The following is a 14,709-nucleotide window of genomic DNA, read 5'->3' as shown; positions in this document are numbered from 1 at the left end:
CCAATAACCCCTGACAAGATCTAGGGTGGAAATAAACTGAGCGCTACTAACTTTCTCAAGGCGCTCCTCGATGTTAGGGATCGGATAAATTTGATCCTTAGTGATAGAATTAAGCCTGCGGTAGTCGACGCAAGGACGAGGTTCCTTGCCCGGTACCTCAACTAAAATCAAAGGGGAGGTATAATCACTCTCACCCGCCTCAATAACACCGAGCTGTAGCATTTTCTTTACCTCAGCCTCCATAATATCGCGCTGGCGGGGTGACACCCGGTACGCCTTGGATCGTACTGGCTCTGGGGAGGTAAGTTCTATATCATGAGTAAGGACAGAAGTCCTACCAGGCCTCTCAGAGAACTGACCTTGAAACTCTTGTAAGAGTTGGTGTAGTTCGGTTTTCTGCTCAGGCGACAGCGGTGCTTTACTGAGTAAGTCACTAATGACCTGATCAGTGTCTTCCCTGTTCGTCACTGAGCCTAGTCCCGGAAGCTCGACCGGAAGCTCTTCGGGAACGTTCACCATCATACACACCACTGCTTCCCGTTGTCTATAGGGTTTGAGCAGATTACAGTGGTAAACTTGCTGTGCTTTCCGTTTTCCTGGCAGACTCACCACGTAGTTAACGTCCGACAGTTTTTGAACAATCCGTGCTGGGCCCTCCCACTGCACGTCGAGTTTGTTTTTTAGCGATGTGCGCAATACCATTACCTCATCGCCCACCTCAAAACGACGGGCCCTGGCTGTCCGATCATAATAAACCTTGGCCCTCTGCTGGGCCTTTGCCATTGCTTCACCTGACAACTCCTGTGCCCTTCTTAAGCGTTCGAGGAGACTAAGCACGTACTCGACCACGACTGGGTCGTCGCCCCTGCCTTCCCACGAGTCTCGAAGCATGCGAAGCGGAGACCGCAGCGAGCGACCGTACACCAGCTCAGCTGGCGAAAACCCCGTAGCCGCATGCGGCGCGGTCCTTAATGCAAACATCACCCCAGGCAGACACAGCTCCCAATCACTTTGTTGCTCAAAACACAATGCTCTCAACACGCGCTTCATGACGGAGTGGAGCTTCTCAACGGAATTCGACTGTGGGTGGTACACTGAGCTGTGTAACAGCTTTACCCCACACCTTTCGAGAAAGGCTGTCGTCAAAGCGCTGGTAAACACTGTGCCCTGATCTGACTGGATTTCCGCAGGAAAACCAACTCGCGCAAATATGGACAGTAGTGCATTGACTATCTCAACTGAGCTGAGTTCTTTAAGCGGCACTGCTTCAGGGAACTTTGTCGCTGGGCAGATCACAGTCAAAATGTGTCTGTACCCCGTGGCTGTTACCGGCAGAGGTCCCACTGTATCAATAACGAGCCGTCTAAAAGGCTCCGTAATGATAGGCACCAACTTCAACGGCGCCCTCGATTTGTCCCCTGGTTTGCCAACCCGCTGACAGGTGTCACATGTCCTCACAAAGTGTTCTACGTCACGAAAACACCCTGGCCAATAGTACTCTTGCAAGAGACGGTCCTTAGTCTTCTTAACTCCTAGGTGTCCGGACCACGAACCGCCATGCGACAAGCGCAACAGATCCTGACGGTAGCACTGAGGCACGATCAGCTGATCGAACTCGACTCCCCTGCGGTCTAGATACTTCCGGTACAAGACCCCACCTCTTTCCACAAAACGAACATTTTTCTTGGCGATACCTTCCTTGACATTGCAGCGCATGTTTTCTAGGCTGCCATCCTTTTTTTGCTCTGCTATCAAAGCCGACCGGCTGACTTTTAGCAACCTATTAAGTCCATCGGACGTAGGCGCGATGAGCAAATCTGCAGATAGCTCTTCTAACTTTCCCGTGTCGGGCGTTTCCTCTCCAGTACCTGGTGCCTTAAGCGCTACAGGCTCAATTTTATTCAGTTCGGACGTGCTCTGAATATCAGCTTGCTGCGCCTCCGACCCTTTCTCATTGTTCGACAACGTCGGCCCCGCAACTACCGCCTTTGCAGCGAGCTCCCGAACTCTCGATCTGGTTAAGGCCTGAACGCTAGCCTCACCAAACAAAAGACCCTTCTCGCGCAGGAGGTGATCGGACCGGTTCGAAAATAGGTACGGGTACTGGGGGGGCAGCATAGATGACACTGCGGCCTCCGTCTCAATTGCTCCGAAAGGTCCCTCAATAACCACTTTTGCTACGGGCAGACACACGCTGTGAGCTTCCACGGCTTGCTTGATCCATGCGCACTCGCCCGTGAACATATCGGGTTCTACGTAAGAGGGGTGAACTACATCCATTGTAGCTGCGGAATCACGAAGCACTCGGCACTCTTTCCCGTTCACGAGGAAGTCTCGCATGTAAGGCTCGAGAAGCTTCATGTTCTCGTCAGTGCTGCATAATGACAAAAAAACGACTTTTGTTTTTGTTTCTGGACACTGCGCCGAAAAGTGACCCGGCTTCTGGCACGTATAACACACGCGCGCTTGCCTCGCCTCGAACCGCTTTCTGCGTTCGGCTTCGGCTGCCGCCGTCTCCTTACGTTCGGTCGGACTGCTTTCACTCGCATCCGCACTACGTGTGTCCCCCCTTGCTCTCATGGGTGTGAACTTCGGCCTCTCAGACTTGGAGCCAAATTCACCCTTTTGACCGTCCTTAGCTCCGCGAGCCCGACGCGTCACAAACTCCTCGGCTAGCTCGGCGGCTTTAGCCACTGTACTAACGTCTGGCCTATCCAAGACCCAGTACCGCACGTTCTCAGGTAACCGACTATAAAACTGTTCCAGCCCGAAACACTGCAGAATTTTCTCGTGGTCACCAAACGCTTTCTCTTCTTTGAGCCACTCCTGCATGTTTGACATAAGCCTGTAGGCAAACTCTGTATATGACTCATTTCTGCCTTTTTCATTTTCCCGAAACTTCCGACGGAACGCCTCCGCTGACAGCCTGTACTTTTTTAGCAGACTTGATTTCACTTGGTCGAAATCCTCTGCCTCCTCTCTCTTCAAGCGAGCGACTACGTCGGCCGCCTCGGCGGGTAACAAAGTGAGCAAGCGCTGTGGCCACGTTTCCCGAGAGAACCCCTGCTTCTCGCACGTTCGCTCAAAGTTAACCAGGAACAAACCAATGTCCTCTCCAAGCTTAAACGGCCGCATCAGGTCAGTCATTTTGAACGATACCCGTTCTCCTGCACCGTGTGCCTGACTTCCATTACGAGCGCGTTCCATCTCTACCTCGAGACGCTTCATTTCCAAAGCGCGCTCTTCTTTCTCTTTATCTTTTTGATCTTTACGTTCGCGCTCGTCTTTCTCTTTTTGCTCTTTACGCTCGCGCTCCTCTTTTTGCTCCCTCTCCTCAATGGTCTCAAGGCATTTCGACAGCTCGTCATCCTCAGCCTCCAACTCAAGAATAGCCCTTAGCAGTTCTGGTTTTCTGAGTTTGTCTGAGACATCCAGACCCAACTCTCTTGCAAGCTCCAGCAATTTCGGTTTGCGCAACGACTTCAAATCCATGGCTGCTCCGAATGCTGCTTTCTCTACTGCCTACTATTGTCTTGCCGCAAACTAACCCGGCAGCAACGACAACCACAATTACCAGCTCTGTTTCTGACACTAACAAAAGCCTGGCAAAACTCAGAAGAAGAAAGTCCCGCACTCACCAAACCTCGCAGCCAAGAATTCAGCGCAGTCGTTCCGCTGCAGGCAACCAGTCATCACACAGGGCTCGTTGCACTGCTCCCGGATGGTCGTTGAGCTGCTCAGCATACAGTTGACCGCATATCTTCGCTGCTGGCCTCCGTTGTCGGGATCTCACCGCTGGCAACCAGTTGTTGCATTTGGGTTGCAAGCCCCAAGGGTAGCGTTGGCCTGGCGGCCTGGGGCAAAGCAGGAAACATCCGAAGGTCCCGGCAAAGGATGAGTCGACTGGCAACAGAACAACTTGTTTATTCTGGCATCGCAAAAGAGCAGCCGGTCAGGGCGACCACGTTACTCGCAGGAAGAAATCGAAGTCTCTCGTTGGCGTCCGGGGCAGCTCTCTTTATATACCCTCGGAGTCGAGGGCAAGAAGGAGCGGCTTGGGATGAGTCGCACAAGACGGCGACGCATGAACATGTTCAGGCGTGACGGGCGCGTCCGCCAGGCCGGCGCCGGTCAAACCTCCTCGCCTCCCAGTTGGCGAGCTCCTCTCCCCGGCTGCCGCGCTTTGACAAGCGTGGGCAAAACATGCACACACACACACACGCACGCACGACGACACGTGGCACGGAAACCTGTCTGGACGCGCTTGGCGGGAGGCGTTGCGGCCGCGATGAACGAAGCCGCGGCGTCCGTTGCATCCGCGCCGGCTATACCGCGCGTCGAAGGCGAGACGTAACACCACCGTGCGTCGCCGCAAGGTGCGAAAGTGGGAATTTTTAAAAATGTATTGTAAATTTCCCAATCGCTTTTGAGGTCTCGTACGTGGCATGGATGCTCGGTGGCCTGTAGTCTATATAGTACAAGCATTTTAAAGCCAAACTGAAACGCCCCTCTCAGGGGCCCTTTAAAGGTCAAGTTTATCCACACACACTGAAAAATGTGAAAGCAAGAAACCTCCTGGGAAAGTCAGGGCCTAGTTTTGGAAAAAAGGCTGTTTCTAATAGCTCTGGTCATGCCACCCAGTGAGACATGGGTACCTGTGGCAGGCAAGGGGCGAGTAGTGCAGGAAAGGCATCTCCCAGGTGCTTGGCTTCTCGCAGCAAGGCAAGCTGGGTGTTGTGGTCGCCTTTGGACAGCTGGCTGACCAGGAACTCGAGACACTCCTGGGCACGCTCCTGCACATTGCGCACGCGTCACTCCACGCCGCGCACTTTGCTTCTCTTGGAGACAAAAATAAGCCTAAAGCAGAAAAACACAGGGTACGAGAGGGACAGGTGCCAGTATGCAATTCTCACACGAGCACACAGGTTTGCACAAAACGGATCCACCACTGCTCCACTGACTAAAGATAAGCAGTCATTTGGGTCTTTGTATGCAGATTTTTACAGCTTCTATTAAGATCTGTAGCTCTTCGCCTTACCTCTGGGTCACCTCCTCAATGCACCGCAGTGAGTCAACAATAGATTTGTTTTCTTCACATTTTTAATGTCCAAAAAGGGCCCCATCTAAAGGGCTGCAAGTTGATTGGTTTCCCCAGCGTACTTCTGCAGAGAATACAAAGAAAAATGTACCAATACCATGTGTCTTAGAGAGGCCTATACAGTAAAAGGTCATTAATTTGACTCCCATTAATTCAGAGGTCCAGATAATTCGAAATGCCAGCTTGGTCCCGGCCCACGCCCATGCAAGTCTATGGCGTCATATGCTTGCCAATTCGGATGCTACGAGTCTCACACCGGTTAATTCGAATGGCTCAATGGAAGCCGTGTCCAGGTGTGACAGTGTGGCAAGCGATCATCCAAACAGTCCTACTGAAAACTGAATTCTACGGTGCAAAGTGGCTTGCGTGCCTCTAATGTGCATGCAATGGCAGGCGTGACAATGAATGAACAGTCCCATCTTCAAGAACAGTTAGACTGCGTAGTTTCGGTATCGCTTTTCGGAGCTTCTCGCCAAGCCACACTAGCCAGCCAAACAAAGCCAGCTGTGCATCATTTTGGGCACTGACTGGCATGTTACTGGTCTATGAAGTTTCTGAGAAAGCTGTATAGCTTTCCTTTGTAGCCGCATGGCTGCGCTTGGGTGGACGGCAATGAGTAATTGCTCCCTTATTACAAATCTACTCCAACTTGGGGGATTCCACTAAACATTTAACCAATGGTGCAACCATCTGCTAGTTGTTGAAAAGTACACAAATTACAAAGCAAATTTCTAACGACCTGATGCAAGACAAACATGAGCAACAAAGAAAAATGAATGAGCTTGCATGGGAAGACAGAGGAACTGACCGCACTCAGGCGTCCCACGGTGGCCATGATGTGTGCCACCAGGGTGAGGTGGACTGGCTGGGCTAGGGCCACCGCTTTCATCTTGGGCAGGTACTCGGCAAACAGCTGAGGCTTCGCAGCGGCCAGTTCCTGGAAGATCTTCAGCACAGAGCCCGTCGTCGTGGGGCTGCCCAGGCAGCTGCTCAGTTGAGGCACGTTGCTCTCCAGCAGCTGCACATGTTGGGGTGGAAGGACGCAAGAATGACCAAATTGAATACGGAGCTGAGAAAAAAAAGCAGGCATGTGTAGGCGAAATAACTCACGGAAGGCTTGTGCTTGGCGACCAGCTCAAAAAGGGCGAGCAGGTTTAGCTTGTCCGAGCTCTCACAAAGGGGCAGCAGTGAAATCAGCGCCATCAAGTGGTCGTGGATGGGCTCCTTTTTCACAACATAGATGGAAGGCAGCACCCGGGCCAAGGCGTAGTTTCCTGCATCACATGTCAGCACATTAAGACTGGCACACTTGCTGTGGCTTCTCCTCACTATCAGGCAGCATGCTGCATGTGCTAATCTTGAGCTCCAAAGCTTGCAAATCTACAAGGTTCTTTTGCTGCATTGAGACCACAGTCCCCAAAAGCTGGAGCTTCCTTCCTGTGTTAGTAAGAATTGTAGCACAGCAGCGTGGATATGCGAACAGAGGTGATTTCAAGTCAATGTTAATTCTGCTGACCTGAGCCGAATATTTTGAGATTGCCAAGATAGGAAAAGTAAGTGTGTGTGGGAGAGGCATCACTCCCCAGTCTGTAGACATTATGGTGCACCACGTGAGTTCCACTACATGGCCTTCTTGTATTTTAGCGTCAGCGCTAGAACAGAAGCTGTATGACTATATTTTCCTGACCATAAAAGCAAAGTCAGACTATAAAAAACATGGTTTCGTATGATGACAGCCCGGCAGGATGACTGGCCATCAGTTTCAATGCTTGGTTTTCAACTACCTCAATTGCTTTCACTCATCGTCAACAAAAGTAAAAATAAGCACATTAGCATTTTTTTTTGTAGGTTTAAAAGCAGACGAAATGCACAAATTATGGTACGTTTTGGCACGGCATAAGTGGTAATGTTGTATTACACACTTCATTCTTCTTTTCTTACAACACTGTCATCTTTAAAAATGTGAGTTTAATTTTTGCTTATGGACAAAGGTTTCCAAACAGTCCTACATCCAGCCTGACACTCAAACCAAACAGGAAAACAACATTAGCAAGAATGCGATGAGAATGCTTCAAGAATGCAACACTAGTAGGTACAGGTGGATAGCTCAACTCAAAGCCCGAATCCAATACAGTGTCAATTCCATTCAATACTTTAAAGCTGTTTCTAGAGGAATAAATTTGCAATATATTTTTCCTAGGATAAAAATGGCATGAATTAAAGCTATTGTAAAAGAAGCTGTTTCTTAATGTGTGTGGCATCTATACATGGTATAAAGAGCAAAAAAAAAGCTTTAACACTGGCAGAACTATGCCGTTGACAGAATGAAAAAAGAAAGAAAAATCTGTTGGTTTATTGTGAGTGAAGCACTTGTACAAGAAACTTTAACATGGTCAAGTATTTTTTTTAATCCATTTTCTCTCTTCCATTCGTAAATGTTTTTCCAAAACACATTTCCCCCCATTAAACAGTGTTTAATCAAATTCCGGACTACAGTACTAGTATCAGCACTGTTCTGCAATTACCAAGAGTCTTCCGCCACAACTTAGCAATGCTCAACTGGAAAAACACAGCCAGTATACACATACCGCTAATAACGCTGTCCACAATTGGCTGTACATGTGGGGATAGCAGATCAGCATTGTTGACAGCAGCCAGGGAGAGATAACGCGAGAGGTTGTGACTCAATTCCTTGTTGCCTCGGTGGAGAAACTTGATTGCCACGGGGAGTGCCAGCTTCATCACTGACTTTTTGTTGTGATTCTGGAAGAAGAGAACACAAGCACTCGCACTTTCTACAACTGATGCGTGCTCTTCACTTAACAGGGGATCCAAGGCTAAAAGGTGACAATTTGAACCATCCGCACCACAAGAACAGAATTTTTTGGGTTGACGTCTGTCAGCGCTGTATGCACTTCTGCGAAGCTTTGTTATTCTCGCACAATCTCGAAGAAAGTTTTAAAGTACTGTACAAATGCTGAAAGAGGGAAGTGTGTGCACACCTAACCAGGAAAACAATCATTCAAAAAATACATAAAAAAAACCATCATTCATTGTTACGTAACAGACAAGTGTGCAAAAGCTTCCAGTTTCCAAATCAGCAAAGAATCGGTAAATTTATGGTGAGTAATTAAAAAAAAAAAAGCAACCTTGAAAGGCCTACTTTGTTTTTTTTAGTACAATGCTACTTCAAACACGCTGATTTTTTTTTGTGATGAACACATTCAAAACTTTGCAAAAACAAGTCGAAATTTCAATTCATCAAATTGTGGTCCACAAAGTATACTAAATAAATGCCTTTGTTGCCCTGTATTAAAGAGTTATATAAATAGTTTTCTTTCATGAATATAATAAAAAAAAGAAAGTGAAATGAGAAAAGTTGATGTGATTTCATTTAAGGACTCTGCTTTTACACTGGTATATTACATCCTCTGCAACAGAGCTCACATGTGTTTGAATGTGTGAAAAATGCAGCTTCCAATGTATGTATCCACTTCTCAATCAGTTCCTTTCAAGCACTATAGGCATATTTTTAAAGCTATGTTCAGAGGCAGTTTTGATTTCATTACATTTCTATTTATGCCATACAAATTACCAAACAGCGTTAGTACCCCAAAATGAGGCTAGTGTGGGATCCAAAGCCAATACACATGTTGGAAAACACACAAAAGTTCTTCGAAGATATGCTTCAATTTTTTTTGTTTAGAAAAGCATTTCTTTTTATTTATTTTTTTTGTTGGGGTGGAGGGGGGGGGGGTGGTGTCAAAAATCGCTGCTTCTGCTCTGAACCCTCCCTCAAGACAAAATTATCACACTATGAGCACATCACACTCGTTCAGCTTGCAAACTTGCTTTCTCTCAACTTTAAAGAAGGAATAATTGATGTCCATTTAAAACAAAATGCATAGCTACAAGTCACGTAAACTACGGCGGCCTGTAAAAATGAGTAGGAGTAAATATTTACACGTATGCTAAGATACCTCAGCGCTGCATGTTTTATTGAATACACTAGCATGGTGCGTATGGCGTGAGGGCAAGGGTTGTACGAAACACTCAATGTGATTAGCAGGGTGCAGTTATAAACATTCCGCATACAAACACAACATAAAAAGAAGCATTATACAGCACTGTACCCTCTGTTTATGGGCAAGAACAGCGACATGCACATACCAGAAAGATGCAACTGACGATATCAGAAGCAATCTTGGCATGTGGTGGGTCTTCATCCTTAGACGAAGGGCGCAGGTCATGGTTCAAGCAGGACTCCAATAATGCCACCAGTGCGTGAGCATGCTGCTCTATGGTGCCCGTGTCTCTGCATATAATGGGAATGCAGGAATAATGCTTGACCATTTAGGTAAGTAGAAAGCGTAACAAAATTTGAATGAAGCTGCAGATTTGCATCATTACAGATATTTGGGCAAGTCAATGAGGCTCCACTGCTACTATGCTCAGTTCATGTTTACAATGTGCTTACAAGCAGCTTCTTACAAGCAGCCGCAGCCAGTGCAAATTCAGTGTTCTTTCTCGTGGTTTACCTATTACTACGTTGATCTAGCACTAGGAGGCCAGGTTTCCCAACTATGTTCTTTGGCAACAACATCAGTTAGATACAGCAATATTTTTACTGCAGGTCAAAATAACATGTTATTTTGTGTCTGCAATCGAAAGAAGCTGTTGAGTACCTTCAAACCTGACATAGCACAGAGGAAATGCTCTGATGATGTCACCAGTTTCACAAAACTGCTTTTGACATACACAATCAATTTTATGTACCACACAATGCTTTTGTAAAGCAAAAGTATTTTCTTTTTTTTTAATGGATTAGGAGCATGACAAGAGTTCCTGCACCTCCACGTAACCTTTTTTTCATCCATAAGAGCAGTGTATAAGTAGGCACTGATGCTCACAGATTGCACATCACTTCATAGTTATGGACACTTGAGAGCAGTGTTCTGTTGCACCAGAGTTATGAAAACTTTCACAGCTGCTTATAGTGGCAAATTGTGACTTCCTGGCTCACCGGATGGCTGATGTGACCCTGGTGATGCATATCTCGACGACACTCTGGATGTTGTCGCTGTGCAGAAAGTCTGAGCCACTGGCGATATCACGGATCTTGGACAACACCTCAGACAGGTCTCCAACAATCTTTTGATCCTCCACCGAGAAGAGGTCACCTGCCCTTGACAGGTCCCGGTTCTCCAGTACTTGTGCCAGCAGTTCGTGCATCCTGGCACATTGCTTGGGATTGGCTGCTACTTCTTTTTCACCTTTTTTTGCTGCGGCGTAAGACAATGACTGCTATTAATCACAGCCTCAATGGATCGCGCACAACAGGGGAGCAATAAATCATCCCCTCCACAAGCGCAGCTATGAAACAGCAACACAAATTTTTCAATCAACAGAAAAAATCTTTCCGTTAAGAGTGTATATATCTTGCCAGAGTTTTTCTTTGCTGCTTGGAAATGCACTAAGCAAGCGTAATCTTTCAAGTGCAGGCTCCCTGACTAGATACACCTTAAAAATTGCTCTTTTCATGACATCACAGGCTCTTAAATAAAGCAGCTTCAATTTAAGCTGCCATTAATATAATTTTCATGAATAGAGCTTGTTCCCCTGAATTTGAGAACTGAGTACAAGAAACTGTCAAACAGCTTCAGCTATAAAATCACCATACCAAATTCAGTATATAGCTCCTATGTGTGTCCTTAGAGCAAGTAATTTTTTGGTGCAAAGTGAATAGCAAAAGTACGTTAAGACTTGCATTGGATGTTATTAATTCGTACAATCTGGCTCACCATAAAAATGACCTTTTTTTTACGTTACTTTTGACGTCTGTCAAGTGTTAAAATCTGTACCTTGTGAGCAGCACTTTTTTGTTTTTTTACCTGGCTTTTCCTTCCATCATCATAGCTGTAGTTAATAATAATAATTGGTTTGTTTGGAGAAAGGAAATGGCGCAGTATCTGTAGTTAATGGCAGAAAATAATTTAATACAACTCCCACACAATGCAAACTGCTCTTCTTCACTTAACTTTTAATAGCTGTCAGGTGTTAACATCTGTGCCTTATATCCAAAACCCCTAAGCCCTTTTCTTCACTTCCTGCAACTTGTTAGAGACCCTGAGGAATGAAATATATTTTCGGCTTATTCTTGCTCTAACACCCTATGATATAATCAATAAGTAAACATAAAATTTAGTTCATGCTACACAAACAGAAAGTAATTTGCATCATATACATGAAGCCCTTTGTTTTCGTGCAAGACTGAATTTTTTCCCCAAATTTTCAAACCTAAAGTATACTTGCCAAGCACCGGATTAAATCCAATTTCTACCTGAAAAGCCACCTTCCCAAAAATGCACTTTGCCAGAACGAAATGATGAGGGTGCCACTTGGTAATCAGTAGAGAACTTTAGACCTGGTCTTTTTAATTGAATGTTGGTGATTATACACCACTGCGGTGGCTTAGTGGTTATGATGCTCGGCTACTGACCCAAAAGATGCGGGCTCAATCCCGGCTGTGGCGGTCGAATTTCGATGGAGGCGAAATTCTAGAGGCCCGTGTGCTGTGCGATGTCAGTGCACGTTGAAGAACCCCAGGTGGTCGAAATTTCCACAGCTCTTCCCTACAATGTCCCTCATAGCCTGAGACGGCTTGGGACGTTAAACCACCATAATCACAAACTTCTTTTAACCTTTGGCATCCATAGTGCGGCTTCACTAAAAAATTAAATTAGCACGACTCCTGTAGGAAGCAAGCTCCACTGACCATACATCTTATTGGTATCACTGTATCAAAGACTACTTCATACACTGGCTTGCTAAACAGCATTTTGCATTCTAAATAGTTGTGATGGTGTGATGGGGGGAATGTTTTTGCAGTAAACATGCAAAAGTAGGCAAGGTCTAGTATGAGCTTTTGAAACAGCTGCAGATGCAAATGGTATTGTGTGGAATAAAATATTTGTAATAAATAACAGGAGAGAAAAATGTAGCTTGGTATTGGTAAACACTTCCTTGTTGCAACCTGGTGTTCATTTCTTTTGCGAAAGTAATTCCTATAAATAAATCACTTCGATCCCACAGCAAAATGAGCAGCCATGGTTGGTTCTCCTGATTCTGATTGGTAAAAATAGCTTGGAAATAACCTGCATTGTGGGATGGTTTCTTGAAGAATCGCAATTGTTCTCAATCTTCAACTTGAAAAATACGCCCAAATTTTACTTCCCACAATTTTAAGAAAAACAAAATAAAATTCAGAAACAAATGGCTGGATATTAATTCCTTGTGCTGATTAATTAACCTACACTTAGCAGTGCATCACATAAACTGGTTGCATTATGATATTAATTATGCTTATTAACCTACACTTGGCAGTGCGTCACATAAACCGGTCACATTATGAGACCCAAGCCACAGTTTTTGCAAGTTCCAAAAATATAATAACATTTCCATGTTCTGGAATCATGCAAAGTACAACAAATCAGACATTTTGGCACAGATTTCCTTCAGTCATTGAGGGAAAATGCCATGGTCTAATGCCCCACCACTTGGATGGTTTCTCATTTCACCATGAAAGCAGTAAAAAGTAATGGCCCCACATATTTGTTGCTTTACTGGCAGCCCATGCAGACTGTCACATTTCAAAACACCTGATATGTTGTTACCATGTCAGCATGCTAACCAGCTGATGACAGATGATATCAAGAAATGTTCAGGATGTTACCACTGTGGGATGTACATCTGCTCCAACTCTCTTACTCATCATGCAGGTTATGCTGTTTTGAGTGCTCTTTGGACACAAGCCACATAACCATTGCAAATCTGACTAAAATTTTCAGGAAATTCTAATCAACTTAATTTATATGGGTGCACAAAATTTCTTGGCTCAGTGCACGTGTTTACGCTTCTAATAAGCTTGCTTTCTAATGAAGGCGAGTAATAAGTTTTTACAGTGTATCTTACATGCTTACATTCACAGCGCAAAGATGAACACGAACACGAGAGAGACACCACAAAGAGACACCACAAAGCGTGTGGTGTCTCCCCTCGTGTCCGCGTTCGTCTTTGCGCTCTGAATCTAAGCATGAAATACCAACTCGCTCAGCAACCGATTTTAAGTATTTTACATGTCAGCGGTGCAGATAACGGTAGTGCAGTTAAAATCACAAGAACACTGCATGCAAGTGCGCTACGTACGACTGTAGCTGCTCTTGTACGCAGCCTTAACTGCTGCGAAGTCACAAAAATAAAATAAGCAGTGAGAGGCATTTGGATCGGTCATCACACTTAAATGCCGCGCAGCGAAGGCAGTGATATCGAGTGACCATTCTATTTAAAACGCAAGCATTACGCCTACTTTGCGAGCGAACAAACTGAAGTAACCATGTGACAGCCTTTTTAAACACTTCACCAATGTGCATCGATTCGTAATTCACAGAGGTTTCAGCAAACATGCATAGTTAATCCGTGCTCGCATAAATTCTTCTCGACTGCGTGACTTTTGACAGCAACGTGACTGCTACCAATTAGTCACGTCAGCAAAAGTGTCCCTAAATGCGATAACTACTAAAATCGTCGCTCGTGAAACAGCATATAAATTCGGCAGTTCACACGGCGACGCTGCTGGAAGAGACTAGAATCGTGTCCTGAATATATATAAAAACAGAATGACGCTACATAATAAACGAGCCACGCATTCTCTGATCGGCAAACAAGCCGCGGATTGTGCACGGCGATTAATCTGCATTTCAGAGAAAGTGCAAAGATTTGAGCGAGATGGATGTAGCAACAGGTGAGGCGGTTCTATCGGTACACTATCAGGTACCCGCGGAGCGAATGCACCGAGGTCACCGTTACGGATTACTCGGCGATGCAGCGGGATGACCGCTAAGGCGACGTGACTAGTTTTGGCAACAAGGCGAAGGCACTGCTCGGCCCTGTTTCTTCGTGACATTAAGCCCGCGGCGCGTGGAAACATCCGGAAACTTTGAGCTCCCCTCTGAGACGCCTTCTTTTTGGTGGACAGGGAACCTGCGTGTGCAGACGTCAATGACTTACCCCGAGACCGCCGACGTCTTTCTAGAAATCGAAGCGTTCGCTATGCAGGCGAGCAGAAAGTCGAGGCAAGGAGCTTTACAGCGGAACTGAGGCACTCACACGCCCGATCTAAGCCGGGCTCAATCGCACATTTCGATTGAAAACTTTTGAAAACCACTGAAAGGCACTTGTGGCACGTTTGTTTTCGTTTTGTTTTGGATAATAATAGGAGGATCCGCAGTTTCGTATAAATTTTTTTTTGCAATTACACGTTTTTGAAAACAAATTTGCTTATTATAACACTATATATCATACAAGAAATTTATTTTAGCTTATGCATTTTAATTATAAATCAACTACTGACATTTTTAACGCAGTGTCATCCTGCGTCTTAAAATCGAAAATGCGTACTAACTGTTGCATTTATTTTCAGCACCATGTAACCTAATCTGTGAACCCACTGCTTTCCGTCGAAGAGAAAAAAAAAATCAAGGATGATTTAGCGCAATTACGCCAAATGAGAATTAGGTGCTCTAGTCGCCATAGCACTTCGCCTTCACTTCGTT

The 14,709-nt window shown here is 45.6% G+C and overlaps 1 protein-coding gene across 2 annotated transcripts in view; it reads right to left on the bottom strand.

Annotated features, from left to right (window-relative positions):
• Nucleotides 1–14,368, bottom strand: part of melt (ventricular zone expressed PH domain-containing protein melted) — a 39,047-nt gene extending 24,679 nt beyond the window's left edge. The window contains exons 1-7 of one of the 2 annotated variants that reach the window (XM_077653260.1): nucleotides 14,165–14,368; nucleotides 10,122–10,380; nucleotides 9,269–9,413; nucleotides 7,687–7,861; nucleotides 6,209–6,372; nucleotides 5,907–6,116; nucleotides 4,656–4,793 (exon numbers count right to left, since the gene is read on the bottom strand). In XM_077653260.1, coding sequence (XP_077509386.1) covers nucleotides 4,656–4,793; nucleotides 5,907–6,116; nucleotides 6,209–6,372; nucleotides 7,687–7,861; nucleotides 9,269–9,413; nucleotides 10,122–10,330 — 1,041 coding nt within the window. In that variant the 5' untranslated portion in view covers nucleotides 10,331–10,380; nucleotides 14,165–14,368. The remainder of the gene's footprint in view (nucleotides 1–4,655; nucleotides 4,794–5,906; nucleotides 6,117–6,208; nucleotides 6,373–7,686; nucleotides 7,862–9,268; nucleotides 9,414–10,121; nucleotides 10,381–14,164) is intronic. The other variant, XM_077653261.1, reaches the window with a different exon arrangement.
• Nucleotides 14,369–14,709: the final 341 nt, after the last annotated feature.

Source organism: Amblyomma americanum, chromosome 2, assembly GCF_052857255.1.
Source record: "Amblyomma americanum isolate KBUSLIRL-KWMA chromosome 2, ASM5285725v1, whole genome shotgun sequence".
Lineage (NCBI taxonomy): Eukaryota > Metazoa > Arthropoda > Arachnida > Ixodida > Ixodidae > Amblyomma > Amblyomma americanum.
The sequence above is the reverse complement of the archived record's forward strand: the minus strand, read 5'-3'. Positions and strand labels throughout refer to the sequence as shown.